At 41.7% G+C, this 21,258-nt stretch overlaps 1 protein-coding gene across 3 annotated transcripts in view; it reads right to left on the bottom strand.

The window, feature by feature from the left end:
- PPM1H (protein phosphatase, Mg2+/Mn2+ dependent 1H) overlaps positions 1–21,258 on the bottom strand; it is a 224,873-nt gene that overhangs the window by 38,548 nt on the left and 165,067 nt on the right. For 2 of the 3 annotated variants that reach the window (XM_073327913.2, XM_073327915.2), the window contains one exon: positions 13,840–13,958. The exons of the other annotated variant lie outside the window; for it this stretch is intronic. In XM_073327913.2, the coding sequence (XP_073184014.1) occupies positions 13,840–13,958 (119 nt within the window). The remainder of the gene's footprint in view (positions 1–13,839; positions 13,959–21,258) is intronic. 3 annotated transcript variants of the gene reach the window in all.

The raw sequence follows: 21,258 nt of genomic DNA, 5'->3' as shown, positions 1-21,258 counted from the left end.
GTTCAGACCTGGGTCTGTGTTTGTGACCGGCAAGCATGTCTGGCCCAGCCAGGCAGGGTTCTGGAGTCCTAAGCTGGCAAGGAAGGCAGGGGCAGAAGTAGTCTTGACACATCAGTTGGCAACCCCAAGAGGGTTTCTGTGATCCAACTCATCACACTCATCCTAAATAAACTGAAAGAAAGATTTTTCTATTAGACACACCAAGTAAACAGTGCACTGATTCAATTCAAAAGCAAAGCTAGTTTCTTATGGAAAGAACAACGTGAGCTGTGCAGCAGAAAAAAACAAGATGAGACACTAGGAGAATCTGTTGAAGAACAGGAGTCATGAGTCTACATGATGGGACAGCCCAGGGGGGAGGGTGTCTTTCTACAGGAGTGAATGAAGGGGGATGCTGTAGAGCGGGAGGAACAGTGTTAATACATGGGGAACATCTCAATGAGGAGAGCACATCGGGCCACTGAGCTGAAGCGCACAGCAGCAGTGTACTGTTGAGAAAGCATCTGAGAGATGTCTTCCTGGGGTTTTCTATGGAGGATGCAAGCAGATCAGATCCAGAGTTTGAAAGGAAAAGAGGCATAGATCATCTCATGTGCAAACTTAGGGCTAGCATGAGACCCGCCTCTAAACCCTGCATATGGAGCTGTATGTAGGTGGGCTGCCCAGGAGCAGCCCAGGGAAGGACTTATAACACCTATCACTACTGTACAAGGTGGGCTCAGTTCTCCTACTGTGTCTGAGCAGAGCTGACAGGGAAACAGTGGTAGCTTCCTGATTCCCAGTTAAAAAGCTACAGGGTGAGAACCTTTAACTTAGGTAACTGGTGCAAGGTTTTAAGAGTCACAAATTCCTCGTTTGCTCTCTATTTTGTTTCCAGTAGAAAGTAACTAACTGTAGCCCTGAAAAGGCTCCCCTTCTCCCAACTTGGCTGATATATTGAAGGGAATGGTTGCGACAGCTCCACTCACTCCCCATCTGCTCTGGAGCACATTTCCCCCTGCCAATTAAACCCAAAATGCAGGGAGGAGCCCAAAGCAAGCCCCATAGAGGACTGGGGAGGTTTCATTTCCCAGCATGGCTGCATAATGGCCAGCAACAATCTGACCCTAAGTAACCAGGATGTTATGTGATTCCATATTACATTCTGGTAATACCAGTCAGCTCTGTGTTCTTGGGGAACCAGGGTGCAGTATCTAGCCTGTCTGACTCATGAAAGACACCCCCACCACCAGTCTCTGCTTGAACCAAAACCGATAAGAGAAAAGGCTTGCAGAGAGCAGTGAAGGGCATTGGGAGACGCACCTAGACCCCTCCTGACAAGGGTGACAAGATTAAGACATTTCCATTAGCATACAGAATGAAGAACAGAGACAACTCCCCTAGCCTCATCTGCATGAAAGATGGGACAGAGAGACATATCTATTTGCATACAGAATGGAGAACAGAGAACCACACTGACCTCTGGGACCAGAAAAGCAGGGAAGCACTGCATCATGGATTTCTTCTCCAGATGTTAATGAACCTTCGCCTGCACACACCCAGCTCAGCAGTTATCAGACCAATTCTAGTAATAAACCCTTGATTGATATCCAAAATACTGAAGCAACCTAGTTGCATTGTGAGCTGCCTGGAAAAAAACCACACTCATAGCCAAGAGTGATCAGCTCCTATTGTCTAGCCTAAAGGAAAACTCTTGAGTCATCAGTTTACCCATAAACAAATCTAGTATTCTCCCTTGAACCATTGTATTTTCTCTACAAAAACCCCAACCTATGCCAAGTAAGTGTTCTGATGCATGGATCCAAACTCTGCATCAATTCCACTGGGACTCAATCTCCTGACTGATTGTGTTGGGGGCTCTGCCAGTCTCCAGCACTCAGGACCCTGAGCTACCATCATCACCTGGGAACCCCGAACAGTTCAAGCCTCATGGAGTGGGTGAGATTCCACCCCCGGCTGTTTTCTTTTCTATCTCAGGTATTAACCTTTAATCCTGTAGCTATTATGTTTGTTTAGCCCTCCTTGTGTAGTTATCACTATTATTCAATAAATAAATTTATGGCTAAGCTGGTTGCTTCTCTCTCCCTGTGAACTTTACTCTTTTGTGTTTTACTTTTACATTCACTCTGCAGCAACGTTTCTTTTACCTAAGCTAAAGACCCCTGCAGTGCCCATAATCATGTGGGGTTTGCTCATCAAGTGGGTTACTACCAGTACAATTGTGATGGGAAAGTGGGGATAGGGACGTGTTAAACCTGTGGCACATAAGGGGACAGCTGAAAGTGCTGCTTGGCCCAGCCTATTGAGACCAGGGGCATATAAGGGTGACAGCTTGAAAGTGCGTATTGACCCGGTCCGCTTAGACTTGCTCTGTTTGTGTGTGCGCATGTGTTCATCTGGTTCTAGGGCAGGAGGAACCCAGTCCTGGGGAACCTAGGTCCTTCAGGATAGCCACCAAACAGCTGATCGGCAAGGGACTAGTGGGTGCTGAGCACCCACTCTTTTTCCCTGTGGGTGTTCCAGCCTGGGAGCACCATGGAGTCGGCGCCAATGGCAATGAAGGTTGTGGGACCTCATCAACATGCCACTCTTCAATGCCTCAGAGAACTTCAGCTTCTTTAATTTATGCTATGGGGAAGCAAGCAGAGCATCTCTTTAAATCATAGCATCATGGAATATCCGGGTTGGAAGGGACCTCAGGAGGTCATCTAGTCCAACCCCCTGCTCAAAGCAGGGCCAATCCCCAATTTACTGAAGACAGTCACAAAGGTGTCTATGAAAGGGTTCAGGCTATGTTGATACATACTTTATACCCCAGAGAAATGTGGTTTAGGAAAGAGTATGTTTTCACCAGCGAATTGAAGAACCAGGGGAAAATGTTGAATGTTTTGTAAGAGCTCTGCACCCGTTGGCTGAAAACTGTGATTTTGGGAATGCAAAACATAAAAATATCAAAGACAGGCTGGCTATTGGATTAGCAGATAAAAACCCTTCCCAGAAGCTACAATTGAAGACAGATTTAACCCTAGTAACAGCTATTCAAATAGCAAAACACTCTGAACTGGTGAAACAGCAAAACCTAGAGAAATCAGACAAACTTAAAAAACCTGAAACTAGCTTAGAAATTGTAAAAAGGCAGTTACACATTAAAAATCATCATCATAAAACCCCTGAGGCGAGGAGAGAGAACTTCCCTACATGCACAAGGTGTGGAAAAAAGTCATATTCCAAGAGATGATGCATGTCCAGGCAGAGAGAGTATAATAAATGCATGAAATATGGATATTTTGCAGCTGTTTGCCTCACCAAAGCAGTCAGGGAATTGACTGGTATTACAGACAATCAAGAGCCATTGTTTCTGGGATCTATCACTTAAATTGAATATTCATGGCAAGACTATTGACTTTAAAATTGATTCAGGAGCTGATGTCACAGTCATCTCAGAAGGTACTTACAATCACCATCAGCGCCTTCCAGAACTGTAGTCATCTGACACAGCTCTGACTAGCCCTGGAGGTATTCTGAACCGCATGGGCCAGTTCACCACAGAAACAAATTACAAAGACAAAAGCAATGCTTTCAGAAAGCATGTGATCAAAGATGAGCAACCTTCTCTGCCACAGCATGCCAGTCACAATGGGCCTATGGAGAAAGGTGGAAGAACTTGGCAGAGGATTTGATGATATTGGACTTCTGAAAGGAGATCCAGTACAAATCAACTTAAGAGACAATACTGAACCATATAGTGTACAAACACTTCTACCAGACAGACCTTGAAAGAGACTAGTTGCAGATTTATGCAAATTCAGAAGACATCCTTACCTGGTCATAGTGGACTATTTTTCCAGGTATATAGAAATAATTTACTTGAAAGACATAGCATGTCACAATGTTATTGAGAAACTGAAGTGTGCTTTTGCTCACATTAGTATTCCAGAACAATTAGTGATGGACAATGGATCATAACTCACTGCAGCAGAATTTAAGTCATTCCAAATGAAATATGACTTTGATCATATTGTTAGCAGCTCACATTAGCCACAAGCGAATGGAGAGGCGGAGAGAGCTGTACAAACACCCAAGAAAGTCTTACAGCAGAAAGATCCATTACTTGCTCTTCTGAGTTACAGATCAACACATAGCAGTTATAGGATACAGTCAAGCACAACTCCTGATGGGAAGATAATTCAGAACTACTGTTCCAACTTTGGAAAAGAACCTGTTTCCAAAGTGGCCGGACATGAAGAAAGTAGCCAAATCGGATTAAAAGGCTAAAAAAAAAACCTTATGTACACTTTTACAACAGATGTCACTCAGAGAACTGCCAGGTCTAGAACCTGGTGACTGTTAATGTCAAACTGGATGGAGAAAAAGGACAGACAACTCGAACTGTTGTAAAGAAAAAGAATTCAGCACCCAGATCATATGTAATGGAGATTGACAGTGGAGAGTACATCAGAAACCGTTGACCTCTACAGTTCGTTCTTCAGAAAGAAGAACAAACAGAACAAACTCTGCAGATGGCAGATGCAGAACAAGACAATGATGACACAAAGTTTCCAAACTGACTACAGCCAGTCGCTGCAACTAATGGACAGCCAAATGACCAAGTTATTACACGTTTGGCTCATATAATTAGAAAACAAGTATGATTCAGAGACACATGACAGACGGATATGTGCTCAACCTCAAAGACAGCATGATAGTGTAAATATTGTAAATGGCAGAAATGTAGCACTTACGAGGGGAAATGTAACGGAATGCTGAACTGTATTATACTTTTCAGGTGGCACAATATTTACCTCATCCAAATGAACATCAGCCACACCTAGCAGAGCACTAAAAGATCTTATGATGAACACACCTGGTGTATATAAGCAAGCTCTGTAGCCAATTTTGTATCAGATATGAAGTGCATGACACAGCCCTTCAATTTTCTCCTTATTTTCCTGACCAATGTCTCAGAAAGAAACAATGGCCACAAGAGCATGACAAAAGTAGTAGTAAAAGCAAGGTTGTGATACTGCTTACCGCGCTGAGCCTCCTTAAATCCTGTCAATGCCTCCATCACATAAAACTGGGTTTAAAAGGGGAAAAAGTAAAGAGAGAAGGGTAGCATGTACTCAGATGGATAAAGCTGTATTTTTTACTTGGTTTCGTCTTTTCTTTTTTCTTTTTTTTCATTTTTAGAAAGTAATTATGAAAGACTGTAGCAGTCCAGAAATACTCAGTAAAGGCCTAGCATACACACCACCCACAAAGCTACATTTGGATTCAGTACCAACATTTTGGAAAACAGAGCCAAATTGCGTCAGGAACTAAAAGAAGTGCCAAAACTAGAAGCAACCAGGATCTAGATGATGTTACTCATATGTTAAGTGGAATCTGGTCTAAGCACACTGCAGAAAATTAGGAGGACACTGCTAAACGTTCAGCACAGGGCAATCTCTGGAACAAACGTCCCATGCACTGATAATGACAGCAGCTACCACAGAGCATTCTTTAAATAGTTAAAATCCTCTAAAAATTTATGAATGTCCACATCCTCTCTTTTAGGCATAAAGACCCAGATTTTGAAAAATAGGAACCTAAAGTTAGGAGCCAAAGTTCATACTTAGGAGCCTGCCTGGTTTTCAAGATTCCTGAGTGCTCAATGAATCCTACTTATGTCAATGGGAACTGATTGGCACTGAAATTTGAAAAAACCCCACAACTGTTAGTGCCTAAATATGGATTAAACTGCCAGAGTTTTGTCTCATCTGTTAGTTTTCTACACACACAATTTTTAAATTGGCTTTATAAAACATGAAAAAGTATGTGGTACTTTAAATCAACTTTGTTTAAATATACTCATTTTAAAAGAAAATTGAGTGAATTTATCGCCTGTGAAAAGGGTTGAATTGACATCCTTGGGCATGAACAGATGGGAACTGATAACGCAAACTATCCCTCGCAGTTCTGCTAACAGACCTCAGCCCTACTCTGGGAAGGATCAGCTCTGCGGATGAGGGGGTAGTTCAGACTTCATGTCCATTCCATTCTTTCCTTTTCTACTGAGACTGACTACAAAGTTGCCAGAGCCCATTGCAAGTTCCTCCAGTGGTGCAAGTGGAATCAATTTCTTACTGGTACGGGGGTGGGAGGAGGAATAGCTAACGGGGTGTATGTGACCCCCTCAAGTGACTCCTTCCCATTCTGTCCCCAGTCCGGGGCCCCCAAGCTTTTTTCGTCCCCTCGCCACGACCCACTCCCCTTACCTGGGGTGGGGGGGGTAGGGTGTCTGTCCTCCTCTTGCTGTGCTGAGGGTGACCAGATGTCCTGATTTTATAGGGACAGTCCCAATTTGGGGAGCTTTTTCTTATATAGGCACCTATTACCCCCCACCCCATCCCAATTTTTTGCACTTGCTGTCTGGTCACCGTAGCTGTGCCGGAGTCTTTGGAACCGCAACGGGGAAAGGAGCAAAACGCTGGCAGCTCCTCCGGCATGGCTCTACTGTCCCCAGCCCCACTCCCCCAGCCCTGTCCTCCGGTGGGGCTGCTGTACAGACCCCAGAGAGATGCAGCTCTCCTGGGAACCGCAGCAGGGAAAGGAGCAGAACGTGGGGCCACCAGGTGGCCCCAGATCGGCAGCTCCTCCAGTGCTGCTGTACCGCCCCCAGCCTTGTCCTCCGGCAGGGCTGCTGTACAGACAAAGGAGACCCTGCATGGAAGGGCTGGCGGTGCTACAGCTGTGCAGGAGGAGCTGCCAATGTGGGGCTGCCTTCCCCACATTCTGCTCCGCCTGTGCCTTTCTGGTACGCCGTATCGGCTATAAATATCTTGCTGGTACAGCATACCAGACCGCATCGCCTACTTGCGCTGCTGAGTCCCTCCAATGAGATATCCAGTACAGACCTGAGAAAACAACCCAGTGGAAACAGTTAATGGCCCGTGGCATGGTTTCAAGGGGATACAGCTCCACACGTAACTTCACGAGCCACTTATGTTAAGCAAAAAGGAAGGACAGCAGTTTCAGACTTGTTCTGTTTGAAGTGATAACAAGGCTAGGGGCATCCCTTCAAGACAGGTTTGAGAGACAAAGCCAGACAGGTTTGAGAATACAAGCTGTTCTCAATACCCCCACTCTACTTCTCCCTAACCAACATTCCCAGCTCATACAGATACAAGTGGGGTTTTAATCCTTGAGCAACATATGCAGGAAACTGACTAGAAATGATCCCTTATTTACCTGTCTCTGGATAGAAGGGGAACAAAGGTTGGAACTAATTTTTTGAATAAAGGGTGTTCAAATCATTAATTTACAGGAACTGGTTCTCTATATAGTATATTTGATTACTGTCATGGAACCAGAATAATTAGCCACTTATTATCATGCCTTCAAAGGAGAGGAATGGTAGTTTAGTGTGGTTAAGGAACACAATCTCTGAAAATCAGGCAACTCAGACCCTGATCCAGAAAAGTATTTAAATATGTGCTTAAATTTAAGCACATGCTTATTTGCTTTTTCTGGACTAGAGCCTTGGTTAAGACCCTATATATGGATACAGGTGTCTGACTTTAAGCAGCCTTTGAAAACGTTAGCTATAATCACCTGATGCCTCAGTTTTCTCATCTGTCATCTTCATGTCATGAGGTTGAATAGGTGTGTACAAGTAAACTGAAAACCTAACCTGGAAGGTGCTAAAGAGGAGCAAAAAGTATTCAAAAAGCTTGTACAATGGAGTAGTGGTTGTGAGGGAGGGGAAGATGGCAGAAATAAGCAACCCAAACCCAAGATAGGTTTCAGAGTAACAGCCGTGTTAGTCTGTATTCGCAAAAAGAAAAGGAGTACTTGTGGCACCTTAGAGACTAACCAATTTATTTGAGCATGAGCTTTCGTGAGCTACAGCTCACTTCATCAGATGCATACCGTGGAAACTGCAGAAGACATTATATACACAGAGACCATGAAACAATACCTCCTCCCACCCCACTCTCCTGCTGGTAATAGCTTATCTAAAGTGATCATCAAGTTGGGCCATTTCCAGCAGAAATCTAGGTTTTCTCACCCTCCACCCCCCCCCCCCCCCAAACTCACTCTCCTGCTATTACCTGCTGCTATTACCAGCAGGAGAGTGAGTTTGTGTGTGGGGGAGAGGGGGGAGGTGGCGGAGGGTGAGAAAATCTGGATTTGTGCTGGAAATGGCCCAACTTGATGATCACTTTAGATAAGCTATTACCAGCAGGAGAGTGGGGTGGGAGGAGGTATTGTTTCATGGTCTCTGTGTATATAATGTCTTCTGCAGTTTCCACGGTATGCATCTGATGAAGTGAGCTGTAGCTCACGACAGCTCATGCACAAATAAATTGGTTAGTCTCTAAGGTGCCACAAGTACTCCTTTTCTTTTTCCAAACCAAAGAAAAGATTTTCACACTAAAAATATATTCGAGGACGTAAAATCCATTTTTACAGAGAACCCAGCAGAGAGGGGGTTTGTTGCACAAACTGTGGGGAACTGCTATGGCATCTCGCAACTCTTCTTTTCTCCTTTTGGTGCAGCGAAGACTATTACTTTTCTGTTTTGTCTTTGTTTTATCCTGCCCCAAAGACACTGGCTCAGTTCCTGCGGCATGTGTGCACTTGGGGAAAGCAGAGTCATTCATCACCGTCAGGAGATGTGCTGTACACAGCAGGTCAGGTCTCATCCCCCACTGTTCCTGCAGTTAGAGCTGCAAATCTTGAAAAGATGCAGAACATGCACATTGCAAACAACCATTTATCATTACAGAGCTGTGCTCCAGACAACCAGGCAATGAGCTGCCTCATCTACGCATGTGAAAGAACCATTCTCCAGTCCCTCTCCCGTTACAGGAGCTTTGCAAGTGGCTAATTTGCCTTGCCGTTTTCTCCCTCTTGCTCTGTTTGCTAGTAGCTCTAGATTACAGTTCCTGCTGCAAAAATAACATCCTACCCCCCTGTTCTCTAGAAAGGCCTAAAGCTGCCAAGGTTGCCATAATCATTAAATTATAAAAATGTAAGTTGCTGGGAGGAAATTAATACCAGGCACGACCAGGAAAAGGCTGCTTTCTTGTGAAGTAATTATGAAATTAAAATTTGATCTCTCCCTGGCAGTTCTACAAAGGATATGAGACTGAGGTCTAAGCACAGCAATACAGTCAGAATTTCAACAGAGGAAGCACGGAGGGTTCCATTAGACAAAAAAGCCCATAAAATACTAATAAAAAATATGAACTTTTTATTGTAAATTACATGAATTTGGCTAAAAGGTGTAATCAAGCGGGCGAAGATGCAGGATTTGCAGACTTCCAATTATGCTTTACAACTTGGAGTCAAGCTGTTAGGAAATGCAGCTTATCTGAATAAGACTAATAATGTTAAGTTAATTAGACCCACAGGCATTGACCAGCAGATAAATTCAGGCCTAAAAGAGGGACACTGCCACTTTAAATACTGCCTTGGGATCCGAGGAAAGCTAATGAGGAGTGTCAGTTGGGGCTGTTTTATTAGGTGGTTCTCTAGACGATAAAGCCTGAGGTTTCTGTAACAAGGCTTCTGTGCTTGATTCAATAAATCAATTTATATTAAACGGGGGTGCAGCGCCGGTGTCGGATTCATAAAGCACTCTGTGGCATTTCTCAATCTGCTTATCCACTTCTCTGGCAGGCTACCTGAATGTGCTGTCGGAGGACATTGAACAGAGCAATAAAAAATAGTACAGCATCCACCTTGACAATATTTGTTCAAATCAACTTGCGTGTTCCCAAACAAAACATGCACAATTAGCTCTTTGTGTGGGATTCTGGGTCCCTGTTAAGTGATTAATGAGCCCTTATTTTTGAGAGCTGGAGTCTGAGTTGCAGACGCCAATGCAGCCTGCACAATAAAAGCAAAGGTCATTCATCTTAAACAAAATTAAAAAAACAACTTTGCTTTAAACTCATTTTATCAGATGATCCGAGGCTGAAAGATCTTCCCTGTTAGAAAGAAAAGAGAGAGCACTAAATAGGTTGGCAGCATTCCAGGAGGGGGACAATATTGACCCTAGAGTAAAATGGGTTTTGTTTAGCGCTAGTCCTAGGATACCAGCCTTTTTGGTTTGGAATAAGTCGCACGCAGGGATCCCTCCCCAAAACGTGATGACCATTGGCAGCTAATCATATACAACAACCACAAAACCTCACAGACAGAGCAGATCTGGGAACAGCTGTACCATTAGGTACACAGAATGCTCAGATTCTGCTTATGACTTCTATTTGCTTTATTCCTAGTTTTTAATCCCTTACATGTAGTTGGGACTACAGCTGGTTGGAAACTTTTCAATAAAATGCAATTTCATCAAAGCCAAAATATTTTGCGGAGACATACTGGTTTTGACTACATTTTCACCAGGAAGGATTTTTTGTTCAAGGTTCTGGTCACTTCTGACACAAAAAATCTTTCTGACACAAAAAGCTCAGGTTTCAGTCTCAAACCAGCCATTTCAACACAATTCTGTTTTCGTGAAAACGTTCCAAAGGTTCAGGTTTTGTTCCCATACAGATTGAAAATAAATTCCGAAACCTCACAAGCTGCCAGGAAATGGAACGTTGGCAGCTGCTAGACTTTATGGCCACAGGTGAAGAAACATCACTGGTGTATCTATTGTCTCATGGACAGCCCAGCAGGACATGTGGAAAGATACCAAACATGCCATCTTCATGACAAGGTTTAACTTTACCAGCCATAGGCCTGGGAACCCAGTACCACAGATCCAGCTGTGAGAAACTGTTCTTTCAATTTAGTAATACGGACGTCTGCCAGAAAATTGCAGCTTGAGATAGCTCAGAGGCATGTTCAGCAGGAGACAGAGCTCTTAAGATACATTGCCAGCTATAGTACATATCCTGTGATGGCTGCTCAACACAACGCCGAGGGGGGTGACTTGCATTAAGCTCCCACCTAAAGGCTATAGTGGAATTTTTGGCACAAAATCTGAACACACGAGCTAGAGAAAGGAGACAAGGTTGGGATGGGGAAGGGGTAAGGATTGGGGGAGAAGAGAAAGGGTTGGTCTCAAAGCAATTACAGGCAGCCTTAGACTAGTGTGAGGCAGTGCACATTGCTGGATCGGTGGCTGTCCTTATGCTATGAGGAAATTTGGCAGCTCTGCTACCACTGTGAGCTGCTGAAACAAAGCCAACGTGGAAACTTCACAGGGAAAAAAGAAAAAAGAAGTCCAACTGCATTATGACAGTCCCAGAGACAATAACCTTTTGTAATCCAAACAAGCTGGCCAAGCCAATCTATTGTTGAGCCTCTGAAAAGCTCCAGAGCACAGTAGAAGGAAAAAAAAAAATCTTATAGCTTCTAATAGAAAACACTGAAAAAACGCCCTGAATTTTAAAATCAAGCACAGTTCCTTTTCCAAGGGAAAGCCTGGGGGTTATGTTTTACACCACTGGACTTTGTTAGTTTTCTTTGTATTCAATAATTAAGTGAGAGAGTGTGTTTCTCTTTCAAAAACCACCCACACATCTACTCACTTATGCGGGAGGTTCATTGATCAAAGATCTTGCCAATTAATTAATCCCTCCCCCGGCCCCTCTTTCTCTTCAAATTTGGCATGAAGAGGTCTAGTTTGGCTGTGGCTTAGTACACCAGGCTTTAGTGAGTCTTCTGGAGAAAGTAAGGAAATATATACTGGTTTAAACTTTATAATAGCTACCCTAACTCAAGGAGGGAAAGGGAGAAGTAAGCAACCTGAGGAGAGAAATCATCATCATGAAATAACAATCACTGAGCCTGTAGGTATGTTAGAAATCTAACATCTTAACCATATTTTTAGCCATTAAAAGGATTCCACATGTTTAACTCAGGGGCCTGTTTTATGAGCTAAACAGAAGACTCCTGCCTAGAAGATTATTACACAAGAACACACAGGTAGTGGGAAGCACAACTTCCTTGACCAAGCACATTTAAAACTGAAATGGCACCCTTATCTGATCAGCTAAGCTTCACAAGGACACAGCAGTCCCTTGACCATTGGATTGTTTTCAGCTCTGAAGTAGAGAAAGAGAGACCGCTGATATGCCAGCACTGGACTTAGTCTGAGAAAATTGCTACAAGATACTCAACTGCTGACCAACGACATCAGTACAAAAGTGGTCCCCCTTCTTTGCTCACATTTATAAATTCCGGGACTAGAGGGAAGATGATGTGGCATCATCTTCCACTTGCATTTTTGTGGCTCTTTCCGCGCCCTTGTTCTTCAGCTGTCAGTCAGAGGTGAATATTTAGTCATGGTTTAAGACATGTTAACTAACAGGATTGTAAACTGTAGTGTAAACACTATGCAAATGTTTGTTCCAGGATACCTAGCCTAGCAACAGCTACCTGTATTCTACCTATGCTGAAATTTATAACCACGTTAAAACATGACTAAAAATTCAAGTCTGGACTTACCCTTAGACAAAGAGAACATCAAAAAAATGAGTACATGAGAGCTGACAGAGTTTACACGCCAGCGTTAATGGGAACATAGGACTGGATTAGATGGACCACAGATCTGATCTAATGTGGCAATTCCTGTCTCCAACAGGGGTCAATGCCAGATGTTTCAGAGGAAGATACAGGAAACCTCTTAATCCTTAGTAGCTAATCTTATGTCATGGGACAGGGGAACAGAACCTTCTGATATATCTTTTCTATACTATTCATTATTTGATATTTTTATCGTGTCCCCTCTTATTCATCTCCTTTTTTAAGCTATTTAAAAATACCATCCCCCCAGTCTCCTCATATGAATGTTGTTCCGTGCCTTTGATCATTAAGGAAGGGCAACAAGAAACACCTCCAATTCTGCAAAAGTTCTTTTTTAGCTGGGATGACCAGTGCTTCACATATTATATGCTGGCATTATAATATTATCTGTATTATTCACCATTCCATTCCTTATTCGTCCTGACATCATTTGCCATTTTGACCACAGCTGCAGAGCTCCATTGAGCAGTTCACAATGATGCCCAGGTTTTGCCTGAGTTGATACAGTTAATTTAGAACCCCATAAGGTGTTTGGGTAGTTGACATTTTTCCCTCCTGCGTGGATTACTTTTCATTTATCGACACTGAATTTCATTTGCCATTGTGTTGCCCATTCACCCAGCTTGTTTAGGTCTCTGAACTTCCTCCCATTATTCTCTGCTCCTGACTAACCTAAATGACTGTGTTATCTGCAAATCTCACTACCTCATTGCTCATTTCCCTTACCACAGAATTGATAAATATATTAAACAATGCGATAACTGTTACAGAATCTTGAGTCACCCTGCTGTTAACCCTTTGCCAAAAAGAAATTTGACCATTTATTCCTCTTCTTTGTTTCCCTTCTCCTAGCCAGTTTTTAATACTTTGCCCCTCACCCAATGACTACTTACCTTTTTTAGTAGCTTCTTGTGAGGGACCTTGTTCAAGTCCTTTTGAAAGTAATGGGGTATCTACCCTACAAGCATTTCAGTGGCACATTATTAAAGAGATCCTCAAGCATGTTAAAGAAAATGAATTTATGTTGAACCAGAGACGACAATATTTAAATAAAAGAATGATTTCAAACACATGAAAGAGCCTCATGATATGTCCTTTGAGGGTCTTGCCTCACTATAATTTCTCACACCAAGAATGAGCAAAGGTCATAACTGAGAACAATAATCTATGATTTATTTAAGATTTTGTTTTCTAAAAAGATCCCCTCTCAACACACACACGCACACTTCTGTTTTGATGTAGACAGATTTATGCTAATCAAGAATGCAAGCATGATATTTTTTCCTCTTTCAGTGCTCAGAAACGGCATGTTCTTACCAGCCAGTCATGTTAAAGTCCCTGTAGAGCATCCTCTTCCCAACTTCCTTACGCTGCACCCTCCTTGGAAACTCTAAATGTGTGAACTCGTTTCCCAGCAAGTGGGGCTGCATGAAAGCCTATGGGCAAAAAACCAGAAACCATGCTCATATCTTACAACAAAATTCATCTATGAGATAGTCTCCCCCCATACACTTTTAAGTATTTTTTAATTTTTTTAAAAGATGTGATGTCTAACCTAGCAAACGGTATTCATACACATGAATAAAAATCTGACAGACTATTTGGTGGTTAGTGTAGAAAGCTAAATCAGATACCTCCATAATCAGCAGTGAGATCTCCAAGTCTTCTATTTTCTCCCACTTAATAAATACTAATACTTAGTACTTGGACAGCACATTTCATCCATTTATCTCAAGGCAGTTTGACAAGGTGGATAAGCATTATCATTAAGGCTAAGAGTCTGTCAAGGGTATTTTTAGTAAAAGACACAGACAGGTCATGGGCAATGAATAAAAATTCATAGATGCCCACGACCTGTCCCTGACTTTTAGTAAAAATACCCTGGGGAGGGCTGAGGGGGGACAAACAAAGTACAGCCGGGGCTTGCAGCTGCTCCCGCTGCTGCTCCTGTGGCAGGGGCTGACGGCTGCTGCTCCAGCCCCAGGGGGGCTGACCCAACCCCAGCTGCTGTTTTGGCGGCCCCCGGGGATGGCTGCTGGCCAGCTGTTCTGACAGCCACTGCTTCAGCAGCCCTGGGGCTGACAGCTGCTCCAGCCCTGCCCCAGAAGTAGTCACGGAGATCCCGGAAAGTCATGGAATCCGTGACCTCCGTGACAGAATCATAGCCTTAATTATCATCCCATTTTACAGCTGCAGAATCTGAGAGAGAGATTAAGGCCCAAAGGCTCACAACAAGTCATTGGCAGAGCTGGGAAAGCAGCCCAGGCTCCTGCATTCAAGTTCAGCACCAGCAACAACCTAGTGTTACCAACATACAATGGTAGTCTTCAGTCAGCCAGCCAGCTCCCATTTTTGTAACATTTTTATTAATTGCTTTCCTTCTTCTAAGGGGCGGGGGGGCAGGGGGAGGAAGGGGAGTAGTACTGACCCATTTCTCCTGCTAAACCTGTACCCGTTCCTGACAAATTGTCTATAACAAAAACTCTGGGTTATACAATATTTTCTGTTATCATGAGTATATTTGGTCCTCCCAGAAGTGAATAATTATTCATGCTGGACAGATCCAAGCATAGTATGGGTAAACACATTTACTAGAGCTTGTCAGAAAATGGAATCCTCACCCTGAAAGAAAATGTCAAGTTTTCAGCCACAAACTGAAATATTCCAGTCCTGCCTCACGGGAGTTGTAGTTTGGGTGCCTCATATTCCCATTCTCCTCTGTGTGCCCAGCTCCCTGGTCAAACAACATCTTTCCACATAATGCACCATGGTCTCAGTTCTTGGTGATGGGAGGCAGTGTATCATGGGAGATTAAATTCATCCAGTGACCCTGACCCATAGAAAAAAACTGGAGCATGAGGCGCCAGAAGTACAATTCTCATGCAGCACTGTGAATCAAAATATTTCAGAATCAAAATATTTCTGTTTTCTGCCAAAATATTTTGGGTTTTGGCTTTCACATGTTAAAACGGATTTTTTTTTGGTGTGGAAAGCGGACACTTTTCACAGAAAATTTAATTTAGTTAAAAAATAAATTTTCTGTGAAAAACAGCTTTGGTGAAATTTTTTTGGATCAGCCCTAATATCTACACAGAGCTGTGTAGATATTAGGGCTGCCAACATGCCTCATTTGTGCCCTGCTGCAATTCAGCTACAGAGATCCTGGGTCTCTCAATCAAAGAATGCTTTCAAATGTTACTAAAAGGTCTGGTGATTCTGTGATGGGGACTAACGTCGGACTAAACCATTCGTTTTCATTTGGGGCCTAGAAAGAAGTTACACCGAAATCCTCAGATGTGAAAAGTTAATCCATCTGAGCTCATGCACAACATTAACAGTTATGTTTCCCTTCTACATTTTACCATAAGCAGCAGCAAAAAGATAAATGAAAGAAAATATTTAAGGCTTATTTACATATGCATACAGGTGGGGTTTTTGCATTTACTGACAGTGAGCTCCTGCCTGAGACAAACTGAGCCAAATTAGCCAGGGATCACTGGGCCTAAGGTGGACAGACAAAAGCTGCATTTCCCTTTGCCTTCTGGAAATGCCCCTTTCCCCCCTGTTCAGCTGGTTAAGGGAATAAAATCTGCCTTATCTTCAGCAGCAGCTGCAGTCAGGGAAGATCAAATGAGTTGGCATTAGTTTCTAGCTATGACATAAATGTAGTACTCATGAAAAGTGAGCAGTTGGGAGTATCTGAAACCTTTACTGATCTACCCAATAGCTCTCATACAAATAGGTCAAAATAAAATATTTCCTCCATTTAAGGCATGAACTTGCTGAATTCAGTGGGAGCTGGATCAGGCTCAACACATCACCACTCTATCCTAAAGAAACCAATTGCTTCCATTCTTTTATCCAGATATCTTTTGAGAAAAAATCTCGAGCTTCACTGAAATGGAGTCAAGGCAGATGTTGCTCTGACTGGCTGACTAGATTGCAGTCTACTTTCAAGGCCCAACTTTCAATGGAGACCTTCTGCTCTTTGCTAGAACAAGAGTTCCAACAAATCCCTTCTCAACACAGGACAATATTACTTTATCTGCAAACTGTAGTTTTCAACAAAGTTCCCCTAAAATATTGTCCAAATGGGTCATGTAGATGGATCACTGTTCCCTGCTAAAAGAAATTATTGTAAGGTATTACTGATTTTTAAAAATGTCTAGTGAGATCAAACCTATAACATATCTTGGAAAGAGGTTTTCTGTACTTTTACTTTAGTATTTTAAATATCCAATATGTAAATTTATGTACAATCACTGCATTTAACTTTTTTTCTTTTATATTGAAAACTATACACGTCTAAAAGAGTTTGATGCAGTATATTGCAGTATAAAATCTATTTGGTAATTTTTGACAGCCAAGAGATGGGATAGAAATCTGGTTGCTAATTTTAATAGATAATTTTATATTTTACTGATGTCCTAAATAAATTCCAGAAACTCAGTGTTTTATTACAGTTTTTTCTGGGCTTTTCCACTATTCACTCTTTTTTCATCTGCCATGTTGAAAAAAATGAAGTCAATAATCAGTTTAGAACATTGTTGATTTCAGTTTTTGTAAAAAAATACATGGATTATCTTGAGCACATAATTACAAATCCAGGCCACTTAAAGCTTAGTGTTCTCTGCCTTTAAAACAGGCAGCACTATTTAACACACAAAAACAAAAACACCCTACCACCAGTGGAGTTTCCCCCCTTAGATTATCAAATTGCCTGTTTTACTGTATAGACAACTCCAAAAGAAACTAAATCCATAAGGCTTTTAGCAACGTTTTTTCTTGGAAAAATAAGAATTTCCCTTATTGCAAAGGGAAAGTGATTGTGAGAGACTGTGTTTCATAAAGATTTGCTCAGATGGAAAGTCTAAGGTCACACGTGAAATAAGATTAATAAAGCTGGCAGAGCTACCAGTGGACTGCTAATGTTCAAATAAGATTTCTCTTCCGCAGCCTACCCTCAACGTTTGATTTACAATCTAAGAATCTTAACTTGATTCTAGTATTTTTGACGTCAGTAAAACAGAGAAGAAGAGGGGGAATTTGGAAGCTGCTGGTGTCTGAATGTGAGCTGAATTCTTATGTGAAGAAACATTTCTTTTGCAGTTATTCTTGATGTTTCCCTGGTAATTCTATCAAGTGATAAGAATGTGCCACTATAACACACAGGATTGACTCCTTTCAGACTGACTTATTGAGAACTGTTCCCTATTTACTACAAGGTGTGGCTCTTTGCCTTCCCCCTGGTGACAGATTGTGCCTTGCAACAGAAAGAAAATAAATACAAAACAAAAATCTTCAACATCTGCAGATCTTTAAAAGGAGATCCACAAGCTGATACAAAGAAATCTCTTTAATCAATCAACAAAAGCAAAATGTGAATCAATTCTAACAACGTTTAGATAGTGGTTAGACACCACGTTTGTCAGTGATTTTGCATATACTCAATCTAGGTTTAAAAGAATGCTAAGGGAAAAATATAGTTCACAGAAAAAATGTTACTTAGCCTTAAAGCAAAAACAACGAACCTTGGTGAATATCAAATACTTTACTTTCTGTATCCTTACCAGGCTAGTTAAGAAGGCTTCACTCTACTATTCTGGTTTTAGGGTACAGAAAATATTTTCCACCATTTTGGTCTTTCAACAGTTATTACTGTCTACTTTGGCACAAATCTACAGTATTCTGTATTATATGCTTTTGGGAGTCAGCCATTTTATGGTTGTCTATATTACAAGTTCAGCATTAGTTATGTTCTTTTAACAGTTAGCCATGTAGAAAGGAACCCACTCATGGAAATATGAGTCACTTTTCTTTCAACAGGCTGGTTTCCCCATTTCCTTTTTATTAAAATTGATCTGGAAAGCAAATGTGAAAACTAAGTTAACTCACATTTATGTACCAATATCCCAACAAATTAGGCTGTAGAGAGCATTTGTGTGCCTTACAATTCTCTTTGCGAAGTCCTTTAATATTGATTACTTCACTCAGGCTATCCTACAATGTATCATTCTGTGACATCCAATATCAGAAGTCTCTAAGGTGCCACAAGTACTCCTTTTCTTTTTGCGAATACAGACTAACATGGCTGTTACTCTGAAACCTGTCAGAAGTTTCATTGCAACTCATGGTACTATTAGGGTTGCCATTTTCACCCATACATACAGCCAAACCTCAAGGTATAGCACTATTCCTTTAATACAAGGACAATTATCATTGTGCCTTTTTCTCAAGCACTACATTTGAGTTCATGACCCCACACTTAAACTGGAAAAGGTTAAGTGCGATACATCCAGGAGAGGTATCAACCACACTGGTCAGTTACTCTAGGGCTGGATCCATATTCAAAGCCAAATAACAGGAAATCTAAATAGGGGAAAACATTAGAAAAAGAAAACAGTCTCCAGGATCAGAAATATAGGGGCAGATCCTTGGTGGAGAGTTGTAGTTTCCCTTTATATAGAAAAGTTTCCAACTGGTGGAGAACTGACACTGGCTGTCTCCAGCACCAGACGAGCACAAAAAGTGGCCTATAGCCACCTTTGCCCCTCCTTCTGCCCAGTGCACCAAGGAGAGCTCTGGTGCATCTGCAGATTTGGATCTAAGGTGAATGTGTAAAGAAACACAAGAGTAAGAAATTTTTGACAAAATGCATATTTTGGAAGTAAACTGTACTACCATTAACCAACACTCATTGTTAGGAAGTTGAAAGGAGCCCCCCGGCAAACCATACAAAATATTTCCATGTACCAGGTAATATTTTGTAAACTAATCTTTCAGACAGAGAAGTATCTATTTAAAAGAATTACATGAGGGGAAGGACGGTCTTGTAGCTAAGGCACTAGACATACTTGGGAGATCTGGGTTCAATTCCCAGCTCCAGCACAGCATTCTTGTGTATTGTAGAGCAAGTCATGTAATGTCTCAGAGCCTCAGTTCCCCATCTGTAAAATGGAATAGCAATAATTCCTTCTGCCCGCTCATGGTCTTTCTAGACTGCAAACTTTCTGAAGCAGGAACCCTGCCTCGAATGGCATACGGACAATATTTACGCTGACTGTAATGCAAATGATAATGTTGTACCTATCTGCAAAAGTCAATATTAACAGAAGTTTCCAAAGTGAATACATAGAGAATATATGTTGCAAAAATGCACTAAATGGAAAAATCTAGAATGATTCATATTAAAAGTCTCTTCAGAAGTTAAAAGGGAAATTGACTGGGGCAATCTCCACAGATATATTTTTTGCCAGCCCAAATGCTGAAGTCTTAGAAAACTTCAGAAGGCAACAAATCAGTGCACAGTCAGTATCTGGTTGGATTTTGTTATCTTTTTCTCAGCATGTTAGCAAGGGAAGCACCATGATTTTCTTCCAGAGTGCCTCAGGGATCATAGTGAAAAGGTTGTCACAAATGCCGAGTCCCACAACTTCAAAGCAAAAGGACAACACTTCGTAGGCTGCAGAAGCCTGTCTGAAGAAGGGCCTACGACATGAATGGAACCTATTTGGGAGCAAGAAGACAACAAGTGGTGTGAATCTGGAGAGAGAAGGGAATGCATGTAACATTTGTATATCTTTTGCTAAATTATCTGTGTCTTAAGGTGTCATATCTTTAAGAGGAGATGCCTGCTAGGAGGGGATCTGTAATGCCAAGAAGTTTCTAGATCATTGACAGAGCAGATTACTTCTGCTGCAAACATCCATATGGAATCAGTGAGAGGAATCCAGGGGCTGCATTCAGTTAAACGCAGGTTGCATTTGAATGTACACTTTTCTCCTAAAGAAGTAAGACTCTAGGTGAGGCTAGTCCTTACTAGATAGTTGGGGTGAGAGTGACTCAATGAATGGAAGCCCAAGTGCTCCTTGGAGCTGCTAAGCTATAGGTCCATGCTCATGGATATTGTAGGACAGGCCATACTAAAAACTACGCTATAATTTGGGCTGGTCAGAAAATCTTTTGTCTAATAGTTTTTCTGCATTGTTAAACTAGCTCTAGTTGCAACAATGAGCTGTGCCACTTTCTTCTCTATTTCTGGAGGACACAAGACTGGAGTGGGTTTATAGTTCATTTGAGCTAAAACACATATTATGAGAAGGAAGATTACATTGTCACTAACAACTGCAGAGTGAAATATTTATGTTAAAATGACCAGAATGTGCATTTCTTCCTGTTGTCCGGTATGCATGAGAGAGGGAACTGGGAAACTATATTTAAACTGGAAGCTAGAGACTTGCATCCAAACAAATCCAAAGTAAATACCCGTAAGACAAGGAAGTGCAGTGAATATTGGTTTCCCGAGATGTAAGGATGAAAAGAGACAGGTGATGGCCTGGAAAGATAAGGAGGATGACCAGGAATCTCAGATGGTTTAGATACATTATAAACCAAGCATTTGAACTTTTGGAACTGGATGCTTATTCAAGCTAAATAAGAAAACTTGGGGTTCTTTTGAGGTTTGCCCTAATTGGCACTAATTTTCCAAGTGCCTCAAAGTACTGTTAGATGGCTATATATATATATTTTTTTAATTACACTGAAGTAAAAGTGTTACCTTTTGAACGTTTGAAATTGTCTCTAATTTTGTTTCATGCTCTTGCTGTCTTGCCTGTATTTCATTTGAACATGATACCCGTGGCCCAGGCACATTTGCTACATATACAAATGAAATAAACAAAAAAAGGTAAAGAAAATTCAAGGGGAAACAGCAGAAGTGTTTTTCAAATCAGCTGC

Source organism: Lepidochelys kempii, chromosome 1 (assembly GCF_965140285.1).
Source record: "Lepidochelys kempii isolate rLepKem1 chromosome 1, rLepKem1.hap1, whole genome shotgun sequence".
NCBI classification, from domain to species: Eukaryota; Metazoa; Chordata; order Testudines; family Cheloniidae; genus Lepidochelys; species Lepidochelys kempii.
Note: the sequence above shows the minus strand (reverse complement) of the source record. Positions and strands in the feature narration are given on the sequence as shown.